Source organism: Colius striatus, chromosome 13 (assembly GCF_028858725.1).
Source record: "Colius striatus isolate bColStr4 chromosome 13, bColStr4.1.hap1, whole genome shotgun sequence".
In the NCBI taxonomy this organism is placed as follows: domain Eukaryota; kingdom Metazoa; phylum Chordata; class Aves; order Coliiformes; family Coliidae; genus Colius; species Colius striatus.
In genome coordinates this window covers 8446791-8473260 of record NC_084771.1, presented here as the reverse complement: position 1 = coordinate 8473260, position 26470 = coordinate 8446791, and the positions used below count along the sequence as shown (strand labels likewise).

At 46.8% G+C, this 26470-nt stretch overlaps 2 protein-coding genes and 1 long non-coding RNA gene across 3 annotated transcripts in view; 2 read left to right on the top strand and 1 right to left on the bottom strand.

Annotated features, from left to right (window-relative positions):
* Positions 1–6127, bottom strand: part of SH3BGRL (SH3 domain binding glutamate rich protein like) — a 35847-nt gene extending 29720 nt beyond the window's left edge. The window contains exon 1 of the mRNA XM_062006748.1: positions 5880–6127. Coding sequence (XP_061862732.1) covers positions 5880–5924 — 45 coding nt within the window. The 5' untranslated portion in view covers positions 5925–6127. The remainder of the gene's footprint in view (positions 1–5879) is intronic.
* On the top strand, positions 6085–11319 carry LOC133626600 (uncharacterized). The gene is made up of 3 exons (XR_009819660.1): positions 6085–6224; positions 6689–6789; positions 9387–11319. It is a non-coding gene; the product is annotated as an uncharacterized LOC133626600 (long non-coding RNA).
* Positions 11320–16335: 5016 nt separating this feature from the next.
* Positions 16336–25437, top strand: HMGN5 (high mobility group nucleosome binding domain 5). Its single transcript, XM_062007058.1, has 6 exons — positions 16336–16602; positions 17907–17936; positions 18443–18472; positions 19391–19441; positions 23380–23523; positions 24732–25437. The coding sequence occupies exons 1-6, from the start codon at positions 16588–16590 to the stop codon at positions 24777–24779; spliced, it is 318 nt and encodes a 105-aa protein (XP_061863042.1). The 5' UTR covers positions 16336–16587; the 3' UTR covers positions 24780–25437.
* The last annotated feature ends 1033 nt before the right edge of the window (positions 25438–26470 follow it).

Here is a 26470-nt window from a genome sequence, read left to right as displayed (position 1 = left end):
CACAGTAGAATGTTTTTATAGTTTGATATATTAAAGCTATTGCAACAACTGCAGCTGATTTAATCCCTGACTCTATTAAAAAATTGAATTTAATATTTTAAGAAAAACATTTGACTTATCTCGAGTTTGGAACAATGACTTCTAAAATAAACCAGCCCACAAGGCAGATGGAACGCATCCTAGCTAACTGCCTTGCTAGACTTGCGTTATGTATTTTGTCTTCCACCCTGAGAGCTCTAATTCAGAACAATTCATACCATTTTATTGAGAGAAATTGTTTGGTTAACGCTGAGTATCCAAAAATGTACTTCATGCATATTATGTTTATACAAGAGATGGGTTTAAAACTCCATAGCAAGCCTAACAAGTCAGTTTTCACCCACGGTACAGAAACTGCATGAGCTAAGTATCACAAAAATATAGATGTCTTTTGAGATTGTTTTTAAAACTACAACTGCTGTTTATTTACCCCATAATATGCAGCTTCATTTAAACTTGCATCATATTACAAGACTATTTCTAAAACATTCATATTGGTATTTTTTTCCTGTATCAATTGCACTGATAAGGCAACAAAGCTGGTGAAGGGTCTGGAGAACAAGTCTTAGGAAGAGCAGCTGAAGGAGCTGGGATGTCTAGCCTAGAGAAGAGGAGGCTGAGGGGAGATATGAGCATTCTCTACAACTGCCTCAAAGTTCCATCTTCTCTCCAGCAATGAATGTCAGGACAAACGGAAATGAGCTCAAGTTGTGCAAGGGAAGGTTTAGACTGGAGATAAGGAAGAACTTTTTTACCAAGAGAGTTATTAAGCATTGGAAGGGGCTGCCAAGGAAGGGGGGGGGAGTCCCCATCCCTGGAGATAGTCAAAACACACGTAGCTGAGGTGCTGAGGGTTATGAGTTAGTTTAGTGATGGGCCTGGCAGTGTGAGGTTAGTGGTTGGAGTCAATCATCTTAAAGGTCTTTTTCAACTGTAATGATTCTTGATTTGGCCAGCAGGAAGTTCAGCAGCAGCTCTAGAACGTCTGCTGCCGCTGTTCGGGGCTTCCGTGATGACAAACGTGCCCACACACATCCGGGCTTTGACAACACATTTGCAACTTTCAATGCCAATGCAAAACAAGGCAGATGACTTACACACACTGATAAAAGCGCTGGAGGCAAAGATCCACTCTACTGTAGCTGCATTTGCCCCAGCAAGGCCCGGCACAGAGCCACCTCCTCCTGCAGCCCTGCACCCCTCTGGTGTCACTGCAGCAAAGCGCCCATCAGGCACTCAGAAATCACCACACAAACAGAAAGCATGCAGGCTTCACTCACTCCATCTCAGGATGGCAATGCTTGCATTTACTGCAAACAGCAAAGGAAAAAGGCCCTGGAGGTGTTTCAATGCAAAAGCTGGGTGGTTTTTTGGTCCAGTTTCCACCTCTCCATGTATTACCTCACTGGCATTGCTTCAGAAAGATGAAACGGGTTCACCAGCCCTCCCACAGCCCTGTGTTGTAACAAGGACAAGGGCTCGTGGCTGCACACAACTCTGCTCATTTCCAGTCACTCTTCTCTGAAGCTGTTTTGCCTCAGATGCAACCCTAACACTCTAGAAAGCACTTGCCACTGGCAACATGTCCCCAGCAGCACTAGAAAGTGCTCCTGTGCCTTACTGGGTTATGAGGAAGAAAAGAAAAAAGTAATTGTGAAAAAATGTTTGCTCTCCAGACCACATGCCACATGTTCTTTGGTTCATGATGGGTGGGGAGGAGAAGACCTAGATCCTTTCCCAAGCAAGAAGACAATACAAGAAAAACATTAAACCCCCCACATCCCTAACTTTGTGAATGAAAAAATAAACTAAAACTTCCTTTCCTCTCTAAAACTGACTCTAGACAGTGGTGACTCTGAGGCCAGTTCTGGAGACCATCTCTTATTTTTGCCATGTCTGCAGTCACAGTAGGAGGCGAGCAACAGAAACCACCCACACAGCCATCAAAACTGGCTGGGGAGGAGAGCCTGGAGAGCTGAAGCACGGGCTGTAGACCACAAATATGAAGTGTCTGGCTCCAAAGAGTGGGTCAATACAGCAGTTTCCAGTCCACAGCACTGGCAGTGCCATGTGGGAGAGCTCAGAGCACCATATCCAGCACTGGCACTTCCATTGACACAGCCTCCAGGTGCCATCTATATCCCTGGAGCTTGCAACAGGATGTCAAATGAACAAACACAATTATTTTGGACAAAGCCTGTAGTCAAGGGCAGTGCAGTTGTTGGCAACAAATGCACACTTGTAAGACTGAGAAGAATTTAAACAGCTGGCTCCTTTCCACACGAGATCAATAAAACCGGTAGTTTGACTGCCTTCAGGAAGACACACACAAGTGCTCTGGTGCTACATAAAAGCCAGAGCAATCTTCCATCCAGAAAACAACAAAACACCTAATGGAGAAAAGCACAGACTGGACTTGTATCATTTTTCTTCCAGAAGCAAGAGTAATTACTCCTTTCGTCTCTTAAAGGATCTGAATAGAAGTCTACAGTGAAATCACTCTCACAGCCTGCACAGTCCCTGCTCATGTCAACGCTTGGGTGCTTCTGAATGCAGCATTTGCGTCTATCATTTGACGTTCATAGCCTCCAACACCATCTCACTCTAAACAACGCTGTTCATTTCAACTGTATGTCACACAAAAGCTCCTGGACAGAAGCTACACATGCATATTCCCACATTTGGTGTCTACAGCTCATCTTCATAATTACAATCCCCCGTGCATCCTTGCCTCAGCCCATGACTCATCAGCACAACATTCACGCTGAGAAAGATTAAAGAGTAACTTTCTGTATTAGACTTCTACATACAGCAGGAAACTGGTGCTGGAAGTATTACTTTATGATTTCACAGAAAATTTCTGGAGTAAAATTCAAATTGGAGGCCAGACCAAGACTGTAATCCTCATATTTTGGCAGAGTCTTTAATTATAAACATGCAGGACGTTCAGTTATCTCTGCTTACAAGACCCATGGCAGTGAACCACCCCAAAGTCACCTTTACCTACACCAGAGTATAAAGCAAACGCCATGACCGACTACAAACACAGCACCAGCAAAAACACACCAAAGATAACACTGAGCACTCACTCCTTGTGCTGCAAAACCCATCAAGGGGCAGCTTGGCAGTCACACTTCCCGCTGCCCAGACACTGAATGGCACATGGATACAGGAATTAAGCAAAGTTCCCCAGAAATCCCTTGGAATATAGTTGTAAAATGCCTTTGCTTAGACATGAGCTTCGTAAAAGATTTCTTTACTCACAGATATATACTCTACATATAAACTTTATGGAGAACAGTGCCTTGGGGAAACATTTTATATACTCTGATGTGGCAAATTATACTGCATAACAAAGTAAGGCTTTGCCAATAAAAGACCACAAAATTTGGGCACCCTCCAAGACCCAAGACTTAGAGCCCCAGGCTGTGAGGTATGAAGCAATCACAACCCTTTTTCCCTCCAGTGGGAGACAATGCTTTCCAGAGTCTCACAAAAGCTTCATCAACTTACAGAAACGAGGCAGTCATGTCCTAGGAAGGAGAAGATTTTATACTTATTTCTGCTTTGCTTCTACTCAAGAAAATCAGCCTTTTAAGAACCAAAATAACACAGTGCTGGGTGTCACGAGCAGTACAAAGCCAACTTAGCAGGAGTGAGGGCCCCAACAGGGCTAACGTTAGCCAGTTCACTTACTTTGTTAGAAACAGCTTTGACTGTGTTCCATTTCTCTGCAGCAACCTCCTCTGATGTGGATTTTCCATTCCTGGAGTGGGTTATTTCAAATTCAGCACCCAAAAAGGCTCCTCTGGTCCTCCAAAGTCTGTCTCACCAACAGCTTAAGATCCACAAAAACAACTTATTGCCATCGAGCACATTTTCCTCCAGGGAGGTGCCCTTCTGTCTTACTTTAGGTTGAAACATTGATTAAAATTCCTATACTAGAAAGAAAACAGCCACCCAGTGAGGTACTCAGCTGATCCTTGCCAACAGAAACACCCTTGGTGTACTCAGTAAATGGAGAACGTGCAAGTCATTACCACAAGATTACTTGAGCTGCGTTAGCTTTAGACACAGGCATGAGTGTGTGCATGTGTATATATATCTATATATACACACACATATACATCATGAAACTGGCAATTATGTGCATATTACACTCAAATTCCACAAAAACAGACCACACCAATAAATCCTACAGTCAAGGGTACAGAGGAGCCTAAAAGGCAGCAGTTAAGTCAGATTTGAGCCATGTAGAATCCACACAAGGACGAGACAGCATCGGGGAAAGCACTAAGCTAATAATTAAAAATCTAATTTATGAAACAGGAAAACATAGCCAGGATTGACACCAGCGGTTGCACCCCTGGAGCTCAGTATCACCACACAGGCAGAAATCAATAACTGCAGTTAAGAGGTCACAGATAAAAATCTATAGCAACTGAATCAGTCAACTTGAAACCTATTAACAGCTGTACTAGAAATGAAGAATTACTTTTTCAATTTGCTAATGACTGCTTCTTTCCTTCTCAGATGATCATTTTGTATAAACGCATCAGAAATCCCTTCTGACCCCCGTTACGAAGGGACTATTCAGGACTTCAAGACGCTCTCCAGATGAACATCAGATAATCATCTGTTTCTCGCAATCAGCATCAGCACAGCATTGTCAGCACCGATACCAAGGTTAACAAAAATGACATGGGAAGAGAGCGATGGCAGGGATACCCATGGCCCACGCTCCTGTGATGTCCACACTCTGCCACTGCTGGGCTCAGCCTCGATCATTAGAGCTAAACAAGGGGTTACGGCATCACAGCCACCAACAGCTAAGCTTACCAATGTGGTATTTTATCTGCTGAAGGCTGTAGATCAGTGATTGTGCTCAAACAGAGGAGAATTCAGTGAAGGCTTTATTTATCTTCTGTACATCACTGTCCTCTGAAAGTTTGGGAATCTGCACCTGAAGTACACAGCCTAATAGCAATAGGAAAGGTCATCACAGGGCCACAGCTTAGTCTCTTCATCTACTTGCAGTAAGTCACTGATCATTAACTGCAATAGCTGGCATTTTTGTAAGTCTCTGGCATTTTGTAGGTTGCCAGCACGTTCATACTTAGTGCAACGAAATCCCCTGGACTTTAGACACAGAGCATCTTTCACACTGATCAAACAGAAATCAGACGATCTTGAGGACACTACTGCTCTGAGCTACATCTCAGCCCAGGCACAAATCTCCCAAGATTTTGGGGGTTTTAAAAAAACAGTTTTCCGACTGAGCTCTGCCTGCAACACGCTGGGGCCATGAGAAGGGAAATCCAGTATTCCCACAGGGTGAGAAACTGCAGCTACTCAGCCAGTAGCCACACACGCCTGCCACTGCTAATGACCCGATGTCAGAGGAACAAACTCATCAAACCCAAACACTGACGTGCGATGGGTGTCACCATTTAGAAATAAACTTCAAGAACAACAACAAAAAACCCCATAAGTCGTGGGCTTTGCCTTCCCAGCACAGCACATGGGGTGCAGAAGCGTGTCCCCTGCGGACGGCAGCGTGGCGGCGGGTGTAGGAGCGCAGGTACACAACACCCTGAGAAACCGCTGAGGAAATGACATTTTATTCTCACAGCTCCCGACAAGCGCTGGATGCTTCTCTGGGTCCGCCGAGGTGGATGGAGGCCGGCTGCTCCCGTCGCTCCTGCGGCTGCCCGGCCGGAGCCCGCCGCGCCCGCGCTGAGGGGAGCCCGCGCTGAGGGGAGCCCGCAGGAGCCCTCCGCGCCCCCAGCCCCGCGCCGCCGCTCTCCCGCCCACTGTAACTTTCCCGGGGTGCCGCTTACCGCCGTGGAGCCGGAGGAGGAGGCGATGTAGACCTTGATGACCATGCTGGGAGACGAGGCGGCGGCTGGATGCGGAGCCCGGGCGGGTGGGTGGGTGTGTGCGGGCTGCACGGCGAGGCGAGACGCGGGCTGGGGCTGGGGCTGAGGCGGCGGCGGGAGGGCGGGAAGGAGGGAGGCGGCGGGAGACCTCGCCCCGCCTCGCCGCGCTCACTGGGCTGGCGGCCGAGCCGTCACCGCCGGCCGAGCCGTCACCGCCGCCCGCCCGGAAGGGGGAAAAATGGTTTAAAAAAAAAAAGAAGAAAGAAAGAAAGGGGCGAAGCGAGTTCTCGACGAACCACGCGAGAGGTGCGGGGGAGGGGGCGGCCGCGCCATGGCGGCGGGAAGCCACGCTGAGGCGAGGTGGGGGCCCACGCGGGGCCGCCGGCTGAGGGAAGGGGCCGCGAGGCGAATTCCCCCCGTCCGTGCGGGGAGGCCCGCGGCCTGGCCCAGGGCGGGCGGGAGCCGCGCGGGACCGCCATGGCAGCGGCCTCCTCACGTCTCCGGGCACCGCCGTTACCGCTCCTCCGCAGCCTCCCCTCGCCCTGCAAGCGCCATCTCCTTCACTCCTGCGGGGGTGCCCTGTTCCGCACCTCGCCGAGGCCCGAGAGCACCAGGCGGCACCTCGCTTCCCCAGGGAGGCTGGAGCCAGCCTGAGGCATCCCACCGCGGGCTCCCCTTCCCTTGGATGGATGACAGATGGTGTGGGATGTGTAGATGTTACTGGACAATGACATTTAGAATTAAAAGCTTCCCTTTAAAATTTATTCCAGCGTGAAAGTTAGTGCCCGAGTGGCGTGTCATCCCGTGACAAACTACAGATGGGGCATCCAGTCGAGTTCTTCACCTTCCACACAAAGCATCGAAGAAACAGGTACCAGCACGACTACCATAGGCCTGCCCACCCCAGAACTGGCCCCTCATTTCCCTTCCCTCGCTTACTCTTGCCCACACTGTGGCCACAAACTTCTTGTTTTGCCTGGTTAGTGCAGGATACTGTGCAAAAGGCCCAGAGGGACACTGCCAGCAATTCCACACCATGTTGTGTAATAGTTTGTATTAATTAGGACTACCAGATGAGACCTGGAAGAGTTCTTAATTGTTATGGTGGTACTCTAACAAAATTTATATTCAGCACCTGTTTTCCACTTGCCTCTGGTACCCTAAATATTACTGTATATATGTTTTGTTTTACATTCTGATAGCAACTTCACGGGAAATGGAAAATAATTATTGTGATCAACATAGATAGAATTTTAACACCTACCAGTTAAGATGAAAGAAAAGTGTTGGTTCTGTTCTTTGCAAAAAGAGGGGAAGTGTTTCCGAAATTATTTTTTCCAAAGTAAGCCTTCCTCCTTCAGATTATTGGGTGTTTTTTCTAACCACTGATGTGATTTTTTAAAAAGCCTGTTGAATTTAAAAGTATTGAATTAAATCACCTATATTCATTTTATTAATTTGCCAATAATAGAATTTTGAGGATGACAAGCCTAATTTTGATATTGCAATACTTGACTCTTTGAGACTGTCACAAGATTGCTCTGTGTTTTGAGAAGGCAATAAACAGACATTGGTTTAGGATGATGGTATGTAAACAAAAATTCCCCTGCTTTGGGGAACTCCAAAATGCAACAAAAATAAATTGTGGACTTTTAAATTTCTTTAAAACAAACCGAGTTAATTCCAGGAGATCAAAATTCTTCAGGGAATGTTTCTGAACATGTTTTTGTACAGCCCCTTGACAGCTCCTGGAGAAATGCACCGACAATTCCCGTTTCCTCTGAAGCAGGAGGCTATGCCCCACTCTGTAATCTGATTTATAGCAAAGAACACCAGAGGTAGAAACCCCAGGTTATCAGAAAGAATGAAAAAATGCAGATGAAAAATAGGGTGAATGGGTTCGTTGGAATTTTGGGCTCACTTGTTCTGCTGGCTGCCTCCTCTCCTCCTCGTAACGCGCTTCAGCTCCTCAGAGTTGGAATGCTTCCTGAGTAAGCTGCACCTTGTCTTTCTGCCTACTAAAAACTGGCATAATCATTACTCTCAAAAGTGCACTTTAGGAGGCATTTTATCTTCATGAAAGAAGATTTATGAAGTTAAGAGCAATACAGGAATTGGGTATTATTGAAACAACTGAGTTTTCTTGACTCATAACAGTACATTTTCCACTCTATTGGCAGAAAAGCACCATGTTTTCCGTTCCCAGGCTACTTGTGTAAAATCCATGGTATTTATTTTTGTTTTCACTGTTAAACAATTATGAAGTGTTTAATTACCCTTCTCAAAACCTCAAACAAAGTGAAGAAATTGGTATTATGCCTCTAAGAGGAAAAGCTCCTGTTCTCATGCACCCAACAAAACAGCGTGTTTATAATAGTGAGGATTGTTGTCCCCTCAGTTTCACTGTGCACTTGCTGTAGCGTGTATTTGTACAGGGCCATCTTGTCAGGCTGCATCTTTTCTTACTAGAAGGAAAGGTAAATTGTTGAGGTTTGGTTTATATTACTTTATGTATTATGAAGCAGCAATGTTTAGCAACTGGCAGCACTGGCACTGACTTGGGTGGCAGCAGGGAGTATAAGTGCTCCCCAGTGTGCAGCCCGATGGATTGGCCACCCTAGAGCTATCCAGGGATCTCAGATAGAAATGTTGCCAGTAACAGCAAATACACACTTGGGTGTTTTTTTTCTAAACCACGGGCAGGTATGGAGGCTTCTGAGTACTGGTAAATTAGGCTGGTTTTTAGAAACAAATGCTGTAGAATCTCACAAGGAACGACACTAATCAAGTGCAAAATCCCTCCTGCACAAAAGGTCAGGAAGCACGTGTGCCCCAAATGCTCCAAAGCTTCTTTGTAACCACAGAGACAATTACATCCAGAATTCAAAGGCAAATATTTGGCTCGTAACATGAGCCCCTGCCAGGTTTCAGTCTCTGATTGCTAGAGAAGATGATCTGGGTCTGCCTGAACTCCCAAAATGGTGGCACATGTGGTCGCTAAGAGATGTCAGCTCAGTGCTCTCAATAGGAAATAAGAAATCTACTCTACATTTGCAATCCCAGCCTGCCCAGCTTCCCAGTGACTGGGGCCAGAAGGCAGGGGGTGACTCAGAGCACATCTGCAGATGCACCACACTCTGAGAGCCGTGTCCTGCTCCTGCCTCTGCCAGTGCACCGCAGATGGACGGGATGTGGGAACTCTGCTCCCCTGCTCCAGCATGTTCATGGAAGCAGGTGGGAGAGTCAAGGAGATCTGCTTCTGCTCATCCTCCTCCTCATCTGGAGGGAGAGCACGGATGGGTTTCCTCATTTTCGTGTATCATCATGCAAGACACATGGCAGTTGGTTGCACAAGGAAGTAAACCCCAGTCAGTGCCCAGGACACAGCACCCTGTGTTAGTGCTTTTCATCTGCTGGTTACCTCCATCATGGAACTGACAGTGCTCTGCTGTATTTCTCCCAACACAGACGTTTGTACCTTTACAGCACTAAACACAACACGGACCAACACCTTTGCACCGCTGCTGCTTTGTGTTCACCGTCCCGAACACAGCCCTCGCAGTCACCTCCAAGAGTACAGAAAGCGAGAGGAAGGCGCCAAAGCAAGGCCAGAAGCACCTCTCTGTGAGGAGGACGGCTCTCTGTAGCCCCGCTGGCCACCGCGGCCTCCCCCGCGCTGCCGGCTGCGGCGCGCCCCCTGCTGGCGGCGGCGGGGACCGGCGCGGGGCTGGCAAATGGACGAGGTGAAAGAGAAGGAGCAGCGACTGCCGGTTAACCGGGCAGCATGCGGTGAAATGCAGGTTACAGCAGCATCGAAGAGTTCCCCTTGCTTTTGCAGAGCCCTTCGCCAAGGCTGATTTTGCTAGGGGTGAAAGAGAGCGCGGCTGATGCTGGAGGAATGGCCTGTGCACAGGGGATGCTGACACAACCTTCAGTCTGAGTCTCAGCTTGTGAATAAAGGCAGAACGGGTAACTTCAGTATTCTGAATGAAATGATATAGTTCTGACAGGGCAGCAGTGGTTGGGACCCACAGTGTGTGCTGCCAAAGGAGAGTCTCCGAGCAGCAGCACTGTGCTGCAAGCACTGGCATTGTAGAGCTCCTTGGATGGCATGAGGGTGAAACAGAGGTGAAGGAGGATTCCAGGTACACATATTGTACTGTTTTGTATGATTTCTCACTAGCTATTTTGTGTTACATATTTATTCCTGTTGCACTCTACTACCTGCTAGAATTGTGCTCTGGACTGGCCATTCATCTGACCAGCTCTGAGTCACCAACTAGACCTGGCTCTGACAAGCCCTGTGCATGCTCCTGAAGTGCATTTACTCACTCTGAAGTGCTCAAGGGAAGTACATGCAAAGGAATACTACAGTTACCTGGATTTCCACCAGAATAACAGGAATAAACACTTTTTAATTGGCTGGTTTAGGCCAGTTTCTTCAGGGCAGTCACAGAGGGTTGCTGTCCAGAAAACCAGAAGGCTGCCAACACCCTTGCCTGGTCCCTGGCTCCCTCTGACTCAGGATCCAGGCTGGACAGAACACATTTCTGTGCTCTGAACGCTAAATCCTGTCCTCTCTGAGCCCGTGCAACAAGAAACCAGCAGTTCCTGCTTGCTGTGAGCTGAAGGCAAGCTGAAAGAAGGGGAAGTGGAGCTGCAAATCAGTACATGATGCCTGCCATGCCATTGTTTGAAAAGATTTTTATATATGTGGAGATAATCAGTTAATCAGTACATTCAAGGTTGAAGAGGGCTTGTGGCTTCCCAGGACCAAGCCAGTTTGGTCAAAGGGTTCGCTCAGGGGCTTTCCCTCCCTTTTCCCTCTCCTTGCATTCTGGATGCCTTGGAATGGCTGTTGGAAATCCTTGTTTGGAAAAAGCACTGAAAGTAGCCTCCTCTATAAAACTTCTCTGTGCTTCCTTGGTCACAACCCACTTGGTCACAACCCTCTCAGGTGCTGAGTCTGCTCAGGAATGGATGTTTAAAGCTGATGGCATCAGCCATCTCTGAAGGCCGCGAGTGAGAGCAGCTTTCAAGGCAGTCTTGCACACTTGTGTGGGTGCAGTGGGGACCATCTGGCAATGGTTAGCCTGTTGTTATTTGCTTTGTCGATTTATTCTAACCCTTACTGATGCTGCAGCGCGAGACAGATCCTCAGGCGAGCTTGTGAGTTCCTGTCTGGGAACTTCCCCAGCCTCCTCCTCAACAAACACAGATGCAAACAATTCAGTGGGGTTTTCTGCTCCAATATTGTCTTTTCTGCATGTTCCTTTTCTATCTCAATAGCTGATTCATTCTAGAAAATGTCTCTCAGGCTTCCCGCTCCTGACAAGACTGAAAAAGATACTTATGTTTTTTTAAGCCTTTCTGTAGTTTTGTGCCAAACTTGTTTTTAACACAACCATTTATACATTTCACTTGTTTATAGGTTTTTTTGTTTTCCTCATTAAAACACAAATCCAACTTTTTGAAGGATGCCTCTTGTTTCTGATAGCCTCTCACCTCCCACCCTTTAGTCATGTGTCATTTTTTAGCCATTTTTTCAGCCACAATTGATCCTCTTACATGCTTTTTTTGACAGGTGATATGTGTTTGGTCAGAGCTTCTAGTGGTATGCTTGTCAGTTGTCTCCATGGTGCATAAAAAGCCCTTTATCCTTTTAGCCACCCCTTTCAGGTTTTTTCTCGCTGTTACAGAGTTCCCCTTACCAAAATTAAGGGGGATTTCTTTGGGTTTTGTTGCTCTGATCAGCATGGTGACTCTCAAGTATGGAATGGTTGTTGATTCAAAGCCTGGTTAGGTCCTTTTATCTGCCATGAACCAAAACAAGAAGTGCTTCTCCTGTCATGGCTTCCTTGACCAGCTGCTCCAGGAAAAGCCCTTAACAGTGTCTAAGTTTAACCCTTCACCCTCAGACATAACACCTATGTGTTTTCTGCCCTTGCTGCCTCCCTTGTCTTCGTCTCTCTTAAATTGGCTGATGGAGTTAAATGGTGTTGTAGGGGTGGTAGACATTTCCACTTATTTCTATGCAGAGAAGTCACCAAACCTGTTATTAATCTCTCTTGTGTTAGGTGAGGAAATGTATTTACTGGTTTATGATGCCAGGCTGCACATCTGTGCTGGAATAGAGTGCACCAGACCCCAAAGGCAACTGCTTTCCTCTGGTGACTGTAGAAGGAGTCCAAACAAGAGCCTCAAAAGTAAGCATCTGCTTTTGGACAGATGAATCCTGCCTGTAGCTCCCTGGAAGATGTTCTCATGCTGCAGATCATATTATTTACACATCCCAGTATGGCATTTGCATTTTTTTTGCCTACTGTGCAGTAAAGGGGTATCCCAGTTTTAGGGCAGGACTCCTTGCAGGGCTTCATGCAAGGCCAGGAACTGGCAACACTTCACACACACACGTGACTCTTGCCACTCTTCAGACTTGCCTTGTTCTCAGAGGCATGATCAGAACCTTGTATTTTTGAAGAGAGACAACCATTACCATCATGGCACTCACGGCACATCTGACACCAGTACAGCAGCGCACACCGTGTGTGTGACACTTGTGGAGGAGAAGGCAAATAAAAGACACTGCTGGCAACTGATCAATTAATGAAACTACTCATTTTTCTTTTTATGTTTTTTTCTGGCTTCATTTTAGCAGTAGTTTTATTTTTGACTGTTTTTTCCAAATTACATCTTTTTTTTTAAAGCACCAAAACTAGGAGAAATAAATAACTAGAAGACAAACTTGCTACTGACAGTCAGCTCATCTGACTGCAATGGATTCAAAGTGCTTCTTATGTGTATTTCATGATTAATGAAAGTCTGTGTTTGCTTTGGTGCTTGCAGTCATCCTCTTTACTGTCAGGGACTAGGTAGGAAGCTGTGGCTAAGCCAAAGGTTTTACTGAAGATGAATAAACAGGCCCAATGAGAATCCTAAACCAACCAACCCAGTTACACTCTCATGTTCCCAGCTTAATAAGCACTAAAGCCAGTCCTGAATTTGACACATAAATCAATATTTACTCAGGACAAACCACAAAATTACCTAGGACAAACTATAAAATTAACCAAGAACAAACATCTTCCATAGATGGATAACGTGCTCATCCCAACAGTCACACAAAACAAGGCCAACAGACACTTCAAACGCCAGGATCATATCACAGAAACCTGATTTGTGATTAAGGGGCAAAACCTGAAGTGAGTTGTGATAGTTTCAACCTGAAACTGTTTTCTTGCACTTAGGTTGTCTGCAATTCCCCAGTTTTCCAAAAATTTCTCTTTGAGCATTGCTGTGTAACTTGAGCAAGGGCCGTTGAGACTGACCTGTCAGAGTGCTGTGTTGTTTTGTTTTGACATCATCACGTGTTTCTGTTTGTAGACTGGTTGTTTTTCCCTGGGGAATCAATAACCTGGTTCCAATACCTACATTTAGAGAAGTTTTCCCACGGAAACAGCAGCACAAAAAAAAGAAGATTAATTTCTGGTTTGTTGCTTTGGTTTACTCTTGACACAGTCCAGTGATATGATGTCATAAATTCAGGTGTAGGTCTTTTTCTACTGAATAAGGAGTGCTTGGCTGTGGTCACAGATAAACACACAGCCACTTTGGGGATTTAGAAGAAAATTCAAGCAGGTGTGGCCACCTCCCTGGTGATTTCAGAGGTAATTTCCTATTCTTTCCAGTTCTTATTGCATAAAGGAATATGTAATTGCTCTTTCCACTTGGCCTGAAGGAAGGGCGTTCAGCATAACCACGGGCTCAGTCAGGCCTGTAATTTTCTATAGGTCTGCACAGTAACAGCCACGGTTACATTCAGCGGTGTCTCGCAGCAGTTCATCCTGTCCATTCACAGGGAGGTGAATGTTTAGATCGGTTTGTGGTTTAATGAACATTTTTGGAACAGTCCAAACGAGTGAGAAAATACGAAGGTGAAAAAGAAGGCACAGCAAAAAATTAGCAGTGAATTTTAAAGCTGTGCTTCATTTGCAGTGCATGTTCTGACCCAAGCTCTCAACCAAATTGCTTGTGTCACAAGTTGTTCGGGAGAAGACGTGGACAAACTCTTCAACAAGTTCCCATTCCTCTTCCAGAAACATGCAGCGACTTCTTAGAGGGTACAGAAAGAATGAAACAACTGCAGGGAGACAGGCAAAATCTGTCAAGGCAACTGAAGCACAAACCTTCTTGGCAATGGAAAACTTTTGCTATCAGACTCTCGCAAGAAGACCAAGAGCTCCTAAAATGTGCTTCAGACAATTTTTAGTTCAGAAGATGGAGAAAACTATTGGAAACACTATTTCAAATCTTGATTAATACAGGAGAACTTGAAGGTGGCATGATTAACAGGTAATGAAAGAGAAATTCATTTATACAGAAACATGTTCTATTTAGACACATTGACAGCAGGAGAAAACTGAAAGGAAATGTTGTTACCAACAGAAAAGGAGAACAAATAAAGGCCCAAATAAAACGCCCCTGTGCCTTCAAATGAAATGAATTGTCACCAGTTCCTAAACACAACCCTTTTAGGAAGATGACAGCAACAGATAGCACCAGGAAAGAAGAGACTAAATTGTATTTTGGTGATGTGATGACTGAGGTTGACAGTGGAGATGCCCTCCCCACTGCTCAGGAGGCAGTCATAGACATTTGGGAATAACTGGTGTCCATCAACAAGAAAAACCCCAGCATTTGATAGTTCAACATTGGCTGGAGCGAGGGGAAGAAAGGTGCATCTGCGGAGGGAAAACTGCTCAGCGTACCTCCGCAGTCTGGGAAGGTAATAAACTATTGACAGATAATCACTTTGAGAATAAGGTCAAATAAACCACAACTTTGTCAAGAACAGGGGGAACAGCTGTTCAGAGAGAGCAGCACCGAAAGGGGATTACAGGGGATCAGAAAAAGAATCTGAACCAACATGGTGATGCTATTGCAAAGTCAGCAAATGCCTCGATGAGATAGGGGCTCTGATTAACCTGATTATTGGGTATAGGGGAAAGGAAGAATGCCAAGTTCAAAAGTCTGGAGCATCTCAAGAATGAGACAGGCTTTGCAAAAAAGGTTTATAGGAGATTGTGAGACCTAAGAGAGTTTGTTTACTCTAGAAAAATAAGTTTAAGGGAGACTATTATAGTATCATGTGAAATTATACAATATCTAACATGTTAAATTGATGCTTATTAATTGTTCTTTAGATCTGCTGGGTGCTGGGCAAAAAAAGTCACAACTGAAGTGTGGTTTAGTCACTGGGGAAAATGTTGTGGGTTTAAGGACAGTTGAGTGCAGAAACCATCAGTCTAGGAACATTGCAGAATCTCCTTTATTGGAGGTTTTTAGAAAGAGATCAGAGTAGCCTTAGGCACATAGTCACACCCCAGAGCAGCAGCTCCTGCTCTTCAGTCTTAGTTACCAAATGCCCTGGTCCTAAAGGTGCTACGTGCCCGGTGCTTTCTCCAAAGGAAGTACACAGGACAGATGGGGAAGCCCAGGCAGAAATTGCAGTTAGTTACAATGGAAACAAGGAATTTGCCTTCATCCACGCACAAGTCTGAGACTTCACCTTAGGGCCTATCTCACACACTAGGCCCTATTCTGGGAAAGATCTCACAGGCTTCAGCTGAGGTGTAACTGACCAAAAGGCAACTTAAGAGCCAAAACTGGTCCCGAATATCCCAGCCCTACAGCTGCCCACCCGCCGGGGCACTTCCACCCCACGGTCACTCCACAAGGCCGGGGCGGACAAAGGCCGCGGCCCCCGGTAGCCCGGGAAGGGAGGAGGGGGCGGCTGGCGGCCCTTTCCAACAGGTACCGCGAAAGCGAGATGCCGCGGCCGCTCCGGCCCAGCCCCCAACGCGGCCCCCGGCCTCCGCCACCGCCCGCCCTCGGCTGCCGGGCCGCTGCGCCCCGCGCCATGGCGGCCCCCCGCAGCCCCGCGCGGCGGGAGGCGCGGAGCCGCCGCCGAGGCCGCCATGTTGTCATCCTGCGGCCTGTGGTAACTTTCGGGGAAGTTTCTTTAGCGGCCTCTGGGGGGAATGCGGAGAAGGAGGCGGGGGAGGGGAACGGCGCGCTGAGATCTGCGGCCGCCGGGGCAAGGAGGCGGCCGTGCGCGGAGGCACCGGCAAAGTCGGCGGGGCCCGGGGGGGAGGTAGGGCCGCTCCCGGGCTGCCTCCGGCGCCCTCCCCGCAGCGGCCGCGGCGGCGGCAGCGCCGTATTCAGCGCGGGCTTTAGGCCGGCGCCGCTGCGCAGACGGCGTAAGGAGCCGCCGTCCCTCCGCCCGCCCGCGTCTCTCGCGCTGCGGCCGCCGCGCCGCGCCCCGCCCGCGCCCCGCCCCCCGCGCCGCTGCCCGCGCTCCCATTGGCCGGCGCGGCCGTCACTCGGCGGCTGGGCCCATCTCGCGCTCCCCATTCATGCAGTTTGGTTGCGTGTTGGTGTATTTTACTGTTTGCAATAAAGAGGGGGGGATTTTTTTTTGTTCAGTTTCTGCTGCAATTAACTCTTGGTCTCTTTATACGTATTTCTTTTTTTTTTTTTTCCCTCGCCTTTTTTTTTTTTTTGGCAATTTTCGCAGAACGGTTGAAACAGTTTTTTTTGGTGGTTACATTTATTTTTTCACATCTAGCTCTATCTGTATATTTTGCAATCAACTATTTAAGGTGCAACTATGCCCAAAAGAAAGGTAAGTAGGAAAAAAAAAAACCAACCCAAGGGGGAGACAGGTGGGGAAAGACGGGGAGAGATCAAAGCGGCGTTTGCAGGATTGTCTGTGAATGTTTGCGCGCGCGCGTGTGTGTGGATGTGGAGTTTTTTTGGGGTGGTTTGGGGTTTTTTTTTTTTTTTTTTTTGCATTTTTAATTTTTCGTGTATGTCCTAAAGCGGAGCTGGGACCGGAGGGAAAGGGCTTAGGGCGTGTGTCGGGGGCTGCTCGGCGCGGGCAGGGGAGCCTGTGAGTTCACTTTGGGCTGTTTTGTTTGCAAGGAGAAGGCTGAGCAGTGTCTCCATGCTGGATTACAAACAGCCATAGTGCTGCTGCTGCCCCTATGGAGAACACAGCCAGGCAGCGCTGGGCACGGAGGGCTCTGCCGCTCCCAAAACCCCGCGCCCGAGCGGCCCCAGCCCTCCCGGCCACCTCCGGGAGCATTTTAAGGCGGATCAGGCCCTTCCCCGGCAGGATTTGGGTCCGAACGGTGCCTCTTTCTCCTGCGTTTGCCTTTGTTCTCCTTTTTTTTTTTTTTTTTTCCTCCTCTCCCACTTCTTGTCATACCAGATGGTTGTGCAATGGTAATTTGGAGCCATTAGGCGGCGCAGAATTTGAAACTGTCCTTGAAGGAAAGCGGGGAAGGGATTCACCACCATAATTAGTAACTTTAGCTCGGCGGGCCCCACCGGCTTCCATCCCCCACCCCACCACCACCCTCCCCCTTCCCCCTCTCCTCAGCCTCCCACAGCCCCGACCCACCGTTCGCCCGCGGCCACCGAGTCCCGTGGGGGGCGCCTCCCCGTTTCCCACGAGGCTCTCGAGGCCCGGCGAGGCCGCGCTCACGGCGCCTCGAGGAGAAGGGGGAGGCGGCGACGCGGTCGCCCCCTACTCGGTTTGGCGACCCTCACTCGTCGGGACCCACGGGCCCACCCGCGAGGCTTCGACTCGGCCCCGCCGCCCCCAGCCCCGCGGTCCCCGGAGCCGGGAGCGGCGGGGCCGAGCGGAAGCCCCGCGGGCGAGCAGGGGCGCGGCGGGAGCGGGTGTCCGGCATTGTCCTTGCGCGGGGCCAGCGACGACCTTGTTGTGGCAAGTACTTTGGCGGGAACTTTTTAAACGCGAGGACGCCTCGGCGCGGTGACGTCGCTCGGCGGCCGCGAGGCACTGTGGGAGTTATAGTCCGTGAGGCGCCAGCGGTTTTCCCGCCTCCCCGGGCTCCCCTCAGGGCTCGGGATGGTGTCGGGGAACCGCCGCTTTCTCACCTCGGTCTCTCGCTTTCCTTGTAGGCTCCAGCTGAAGGCGAGGCAAAGGAGGAGGTAGGAGCTGCTTCTTTGGTGCCTGTCCCTGATCCTCTAAGAACTTCTGTGTTGCTCTGTGTGCATTACAAGGCCCCCACAGCTCACACAGGGTCTGTGGGGCTGGGTGTGGGCTCAGGCTTACCCGAGGCCCATCCCATTTCCCCTCACCTGAGGTGGGCTCTGGTTGCCCTGATTACAAACCCCAGGTTTGAGGACAGAGGCCGTCAGTTCCAATGGGAACGTGTCCCCTTTTTCCTTACGGTGGCAGAGCCTTACTAGCAACAGTTCCTGGAAGAAGCTTTTATCACTCACCACCTCAATGAGTGGCATGGAGTGAGAACTGTTGGAACAAAGCTACACTTTTAGAAGCTTGTCACTATCATGCCTATAAATTCCATAAACCTTCAAATTTGTGAGGGTCTTCCTGATGTAGTGGATGTGCCCTGTTATTCTGGGTTGTAGTTCTGAGCAAGCGCTGCTGTATACGCCCTCTGAATTTTAGTGACACGTCTTTCTTTACACAGCCAAAGAGAAGGTCAGCTAGACTATCCGCTGTAAGTATCTTGATTTACTCTTTTCATACTATATCATATGGGATGCTAAGGGCTAGGGGACAGTTACAGAGAAACTAATTGACTGTTTTCCACCGGTATTGTGAAAGGCACAGTTAGAGAATTGTATTACTTTAAAGGCAAACCCTATTCTATGTTTCCAGTCTGTACAGCCTATTACAGGCAGGCTTTTAGGCATTTCACATGAGATACAATATCTGTGCTAGTTAGCATTCAGTCTGGACACGAGTATCCAGGGTCAAGGAGGACTGATTTCAAGACACTGATTCTCTGTAGGTCTTCTCCATACAAATACCTGCTCATAGCTCTGTAAATTACCTGCTCTCTCTTTACACTTGTAATTTGCCTATTGATTTTGTGGACCCAGCTGTTGGGTAAACTGAGACCTAGAGGGTGTAAACATGTACCATGCCGTAGGGTCCAGCCCAAAGTCACAGCCTTAGGCAGGCTCTTGACTTCCTGTCCCGCAGACACCTGGTGCACCCAACCCTTTTATAAGGCGTCTTGGAAATGCCAAGTGGATAACAGTTGACCTCTAAAAAAGTACTTCATTTTATTGAAAGCTAAGATGTGTGTTGGTAAACAGAGTCATGTCCAAGTGGCCAACCTTTCATTTTTGCCCCACACTTGCCTTCACAGCGGTTGGTAACATCCAGACACAGTAATGATCCACTTATTACATCTGCATCTGTGCCATAACCACCGTACCATACAGGACGAAATGTGGGTTTGGGTAATAAAACGTACTGATCAGTCTCTGCCATTTATTCCTTTATGCTACAGAATTAATCAAACAGCTCTAAGCTGGGGTTTTTTTGTTTGCATAGTTTCCAAAAGTTACCAACAAGTTGCTAAAGCATTGGTAGCACTCACTCTGCTTCTTATGTGTGTTTTGTACAGAAACCTGCTCCGCCTAAACCGGAGCCAAAGCCCAAAAAGGCAGCACCTAAGGTAAGTGTTTGAGATCTGTCAAACCAAAGTTACACCTTTTCTTTTTCTCAAGGTATTGATGGGAGGGGCAAACCATATCCATAACCAAACATTGTGGCTTTTTGTAATTTTCTGTATGAAGATTTAAGATTGAATTACATGAGTTAAAAGAATGTGAAAGATGCAAAGATAATTTTACTCAGTTCCTGGTGAAGGAATGTGGTAAACTGAGCAGATGAAGAATCAGTTGTGGTGAGGCTTTACTGCTTGCCTTGCAAAGTCATTCTGAAGTTTCATATCATGCATTGTTGGAAAAACGATGCTTTGAATAGAGATCAGAGACTCAATTAGAGAAGGCATTGAAAATCATGCTTTTAATTATGGCTTCTTACTGTGTTTTCATTCAAAGGCACTCTTTTCAGTTAGTTATCACTTGATCACATTTTAATCATTGCAGATAAAATCCTACATACCCGTTTCCTTAAGCTGGATATTTTGGGGAATATAAAAAATATCAGCATATCTGACAGCATAGTTTAAAAATAAACTATTGAAAGCTCCTTTTTCCATTGGAGCAACAGTTTGAAATTTAAAAGGGGACAGTTCTACAGTCCTTGAGGTATTTCTTTACATCCTGTTCCTGTCACAAACTTCCCCAGTGGTCACAGTTTGCAATGCTGGTTTTGGATCTATCTGTAAAAATATTCAGATTGTGTTAGGATTTTGCAGCTGGAAAACAACCCAAACCAAACCAAACAAAACCCAAACTCCTCAAACTTTACTGTTCTTTTTAACCTGTTTCCATGATACTTTTTGGTTTTTGGATAGTCATACAGGTAAAGTGCAGATGTGACAGATTATTTAGTCACAGAAGGGGATGCTGAGCTGAGAACCAGCTCTTTTCTGTGCGTGTCAGAGGCCTTGCAGTGGTATGTGCCACAGCAGACTTCAAGATGATGCAAGCTATTCTGACTGCAAGTCCTGCTGTATGGAGCAGCAGAGATGTCATGAGGAATGGAGAAGAAGGAGAACCCCTCGTGTCGTTTTGGGGACCCCAGGGCAGCTCTGTAGTTGCAGTGGGGTGCAGTGCAGGTTTCTCTCGTCTGCATCTTGGTCGTGCAGACAGATTCCTAGAGGCCACTGTGGAGCATCTGGGCAGCCTCAGAGCCCTGCTGCTCTGCAATCCTGTGGCAAGCTCTGCCTTGACTCTCACTTTAGTGGCTGCTCCCCTGGGAAGAGGGGAGCCTACTGCTGGTGGTTGCTTTTCCAGGCAAAGTGTCAGAGAGCTGTCCCGGAGCTCTGAAGCCCTGGGTGCAGCCTCTGGTGATGCCCTATGCAGCAGCCAGTGCAGTTGCATGAGATGCACATTGTTGGGATTTTCTTCTTTTCAAATTTACTTTTCTAAGTTTATAGAAATATCTCAGGTTTATATTAAAAAAAAAAAACCACAAACCTGTGTTAACTGAATCTTAAAAGTTGTGAAAAGAATCATTCAAAAGTTAAGGACTGTAAGTAACTGTCAAAACTTGTCTGGTCCCTTGCTGTGCAAGCCGTGTGGTGCGGTCTCCCTCTGGGGTCAGGTGCAGTTCAGTTCTGCTGGGAGTAGTCTTGTGGTCGTTGCCCCACATGTTGACCCCCAGTTGGACTTGGAAAGTATTGATCCTCTTGTTTCTAAGGTGCTGGTCTGAAGCCAGGATATTTGAGCTGCATTTTTAGCTGTGCAAAGTAGGACATCGTAAGAATGTCCAGGCACATTGAATTCTCGTTTCCCCCAAATACTAAACTTTACAACCTTCAGGTTCCTTGAATGAGGGGTTTTTTTTTGTGACTGTGTGTCAGAACAGATTTCACCTTTTTAACTTAGCTATACTGAAAACCATAGAATTGGGAAAAGAGTTTTCCCACTTTCTAAAAGATACGATCGTATAACTGAATTGGTGTTGCCATCTATACATAAAAATTATTCAGGAAAATTAGTATAATGGTATTACAGAACTAGCTGAGAGCACAGAAGAAGCAGCATGGAAATTGAAAAATACATTGTCTCCTTGGGGATTTTTTTCCCTGGACTCACTCAGTTGTGGAAGTGGGGTGTGATCCATTATGGAACAACCACTAGCTTGTCCCCAGAAGCCATGGATCTTGCAGAACAGAGCAGAGATCCTGGATCCTCACTCATATCTGTGTGCTGTGAGACACTTTCTTTTTAGTTAGTCTAGCCACGGAAGCTAGTTTCCTTGGATTCTCTCTGAAGAGGTGCCTTGCCAGCAAAGAGTGGGAATGACAGTTTTAGCTCCGTTAATGCTTTGTTGTCTTTTTTAATGGGGTAAGGGAAAAGCTATCCTTCTTCAAACAACTCCAAGTCTTTAAAAATTCTTTATGGCTGACATTGGGAGAGCAAGTGACTAACAAGCCTGTGCTGGTGAGTCTGGAGCACACTGATGCTGCTGCAGGAACCCCTCACAGGGGACTGCTTAGGTGTACTCCAAAGGTCTGATGTGGTCTGTTCAAAGGACAGAGAGCAAACCAGTACTGTAACAGTATTGCATTTGGAAATCTTAGTGCCAAACTACCAGAATACCTGGGTGCTGATGTTACTGTGGTATTTATCTTTATTCTGCCTCTCTTGACAGTCAGAGGACTGTTCATCCAATGGAGGGGAAAAAGAGTGAGCAGAGGTATACTCTTCTCTTTCCTCCTCTTCCTGACTACATATTGCTAATAAGTCAAGCCTCAGAGAGGAATCTTGTAAGAGCAGGCACAGACCAGGAGAAGGGGGCTCCTACCACCATACTGTAGTTGTTCCCCAGGTGGGCTGAAATCCCTCAGCAAGGTCAGTCTGGGAGGAGGAAGACAGAAAGAGACCCTCTCCCATTTGAGTGCTGCTACTAACCTCCTGTCTTGAGCTCACTGCATTATTATGTGAGTTGGTGTTAATTTAGGTAAACTTTTAGTGATTGAAGAATCACGTGTCTTTGCCCCTTATACTCTGTGCCTGAGCTTACCCGTAGCAAGCAGCTCATTTTAATGTGAATTGATTTTGTAGACTGAAAGTGAGATGCTGAGGTCAGAAAACACACTTTTTGTAACTTTCTGGTCACTGAGACAACTGTGTCTTCTGGGGTAGATAGATATATTTAAAAATTACCTGTTTATCTTACCTATGGGTAGTAATTTTGCAGATATTTATGATTCCTGTGTTGGAACTCAGTTAATCAAACGAGAACCTGAGCTAGTTTGCTTAGTGCAGTTTCTCACTAGCAGCAAGAGGCAAGTCCTGGGAAGTGAAACTAATGCTTGTTACTGAGTTGGGGTCAGGATCCATATACAGCCATATAAAACTGTCATTACCAGTAGTTGTAGGATCAAGTTTTGTTTTAATATAACCTGATCCACATGTAAGAAACTGTGCTTAAATAATACATACAAAGTTCTTGTCGTTGTTGAAGTGATGCTGTTGAGCCCCCAACTTGTCTATCACACAAATGGTTTATTATAGTAAGGAATATTTCTGGCAGGCAAGGGGGGAAAGTCCTTTAACTACAGCTTTGTTACAGTTTTCTAAATAGGCATTAATGGCACATCTGAAGTATTCTGGTATTTCCACTAGTGGTACATGTTCTTTTTGTTCTGTGGTATGCCTTTCAGCAGCCCAGCAGAAATACAGGCCAGTTCAACTCCAACATTTTTTAGCTAATTTAATTGAATGCCTATTTAAAATAGGAATTCTTTTAACCTCAGCCATGGCTGCTTTTATATTATGCACTTCCCAGTAGTGCATTCAGGACAGAACAGAAGGAAAGCACTTCTCCTTAGAAACTTTCATCTCATCTTTGTCAGTAGGAAGTTTGGTGTGTAGAAGCAGGCCACACAGAGGGTTTTAGAGTTGAGAATATGAATATGCAGATGGACGAGGTGGAAATCAGCATTTACTGTATCACCTTCTCCTTTTTTAACAGAAAGAAAAGGCAGCAAATGATAAAAAGGAGGACAAAAAGGCAGCAACAAAAGGGAAGAAAGGAGCCAAAGGAAAAGATGAAACTAAACAAGAGGATGCTAAAGAAGAAAACCACTCTGAAAACGGAGATACCAAAACTAATGAGGTACTTTAGCTACAGTAAACATGGGAATAAACAGAGGTGTATTGGTAATGGGTCTGCAGGAGGTAACGGTTGGGCCTCCTTGTCCGAAGGTGATGTGGTTCACTGCCATCCATAGGGCCCGAGCTGCTGCGGTGTCTGCAGAGGGCAGCTCCCAGGTAGAGCCTGAAGGAATGGCAGTCACATTCAGCCTCATCCCTGCCTTGTGTTAAAGCCCTTCCATAGGTGGTCTGTGCCTTCTTGGTGTCCTCAGGGCTGGCACAAGAGCAGCACAGAATATTTGGGGAACAGCAAAGCTCAGTAAGATGTCTGTGCAGTCCTGAGCTGACTTTGCATATCCTCGCCGGATGCTGGATTGCCTCTGGTGCTCAGCACGGGTTGGTGCTGTGCCAGAAATCTGGTTTTGAGTTTTACACAATTCTTTAAGACAATTCATTGCCTCAGAAGAATTCTACAAGAGATCTGCAAAATAAACTTGGGTCTTGTCTCTTGATCTGCAAGCCTCTCTCTCCCAGGTTCTTACTGAGTCAGCTCCTTTCCTAAGAGCTGCCATTGCTAGAGGTAGCTACAAGCTTCAGCCAGGTTGTGTTCTCCTTGCTTTTGATTTACAGTGATCTCTTTTCATGTGTTGGGTGTCCTTATCCAGTTAATGGGTCGTTCATTCTTTCATCTTTAAAGCTAATTCAGGAGCTTCTTTGTGAAAAACTAGTATGGGGCTCAGGTAGTTGACAGGATCTTTCACAGGAGCTTTGCAATTTCAATGTGTTGACTTCAAATAGCAGGCACTGTTTGAGGAAAGGGGTGGGCACCAGTGTCCCTGGAGTCTGGACATAGACAACAATCAGGGTTTTACGTGTAATTGTGACACTTCCCTGTGTCTTACAGAGATGAGGACTTGAACTTTCCCTAGCATACAACAGAACCTGGTCTAAAATTGGTTCTACACACTGAGCCTCTTTGGGGGCACTTCACATTCCCAAATGGGCCCCATCACCAGTTCATACCCGTCTGTGGTTCCTGTTTTTGAAGGACCACCCGCCGTCATGTTGTGTTGGTGTTTTCTGTGGTAGCTGAGCCTTCGTGTCTGTCTGCACAAAGCGTTGTCCGTGGCTGTGCTAAACCAACCAGTCAGTCTCTCTTTGGTGCTTGTTCAAGTGGAACCCAATTGCCATCCCAAATAATATTTCTGTTCTTCCCAAACACTTTTATAGGCACCAGCTGCGGAAGCATCTGATGATAAGGAAGCCAAGTCCGAGTAATGTTAACCCTGCCCTATATCTCCATCATTTGGTATCCGTACCTCCATGCTGTATTGTTAACAGAGAGGAATATTTTTATCAACTATTTTATAAATGCAGGTTTTTTTAGCATGAATTTAATTATGGAACATCTTCATCTCGGTTACTTGGGAATTACAAATCCCTGACAAAACAAAACAAAACAGGAAAAAGGAAAAAAAAAATCATTGTTTTTAAATTTTGTGATTGTAATAGTTTGTATGGTACATGGAAAGAATAAGTGGTGGTAGCTTTCGACTTCTGTCAGTGTGTCCCTCTTTGTGTAAGTCATGCTTACAGACTTCAGATTTTAATTTTACCCTTGTATGTGTTGTATGGTTTCTTAAAGTGGGGAGGTCTCAAAACAAATAACCGTGTTAAAACATTCCAGTGGTTCTGTGGGTTGCTTTTATAAAGAAGGTGAGCTATTTTCATGAAAAACCTAAGAGCTGGAAATCTGTTGTTTTCCCAAATGTAATTTTATTTTGTCAGTTTTGAAAAAAAAGAAAATGAAAAAATAAAAGTGTGATCCTGTTTTTAAATGAAATGCAAACATTTCTTTTCAAAGGGCAGGTCGGTTGTATGTACCCACTGTTAGGAATTTTGCTGGATTTATCTTAATAAAAAAGACTCCTCAAAAGCTGATTGTGGTTTGTTGCTTCTGCTGCTGGAAGGCCACCAAATTCCAGAAGAGCTGCACAGTGCAGGGCGTCAGGCTGCATGAGGGCCGGGCCACAATGAGGGCCTCAGCTCCTGTCTTCTTCGCCTGTGTGAGCGAAACTGACTTCCTGGGCCAGGCTGTGGCAGCTGAAAGGGGAGCAGGCGGTAGCAGGGGTGTGTGAGGAGCCCGCGGGGAGCTCCAGCCCCACTCCAGGGCAGCCGGGCTCCTGAGGGCCAGAGCTTCCCCAGCTGAGGTGGGATGCTCGTGTTGTCCAACACGCCGTAAGCGTGGGGGCTGCTGTTGTGAAGCCCGAAGGGTTGTGTCTGCTCCTCTTTGCCTATTAACTGATGATGCTTTAGAGGCGAGTTCTTTCCTGTTAGAAGCGTAGCAGAAGCTGTGCAGGTGAGGGAGCACTGGCAGGGGCTGCCCAGATGGGCTGTGGAGTCTGCTTCTCGAGACCTTCAAACCCAGCTGGACAGTTCCTGTGTGCCCTACTCTAGGTGGTGCTGCTCTGGCAGGGGGGTTGCACTGGATGAGCTTTCCAGGTCCCTTCCAGCCTTTGAGATTCTGTGAGTCTGTAATTAGAGACGGCTGTGTTTGCATCAGACCCTTGGTAGTCTAAGGGAGTTGTTTGTTCATAGTCTCAGACAAAGTGTGTGGTGCCATAGCTGCTGTTTAGTTTTCTTCTTTAAACAGGTGTTACATCAGGTTTTTGTGGGCTCACTGAGCTTGAGACTGCATGTGCACAGAAGTGCTTTCTGTTAGTGGCAGCCTTGTGCAGCTGGGTTAGGCCCTGGGCAATGGGGCTTCTGTCCTGGTTGTGCCCCACCACACTTTTGTCACTGTAGCTCTTTATGCAGCTTTTCCAAGGACACTTCAATTTTTCCCCTTAAAGCTGCCTTTTATATAAAGTCTTCATCCACATTGATGACCAAATAAATTATATATTTAAGAAGAAGGAAATAGTCTGCAGTGCAGAAACCTTATCTTTTGCATTAAATTGTTTCACAGC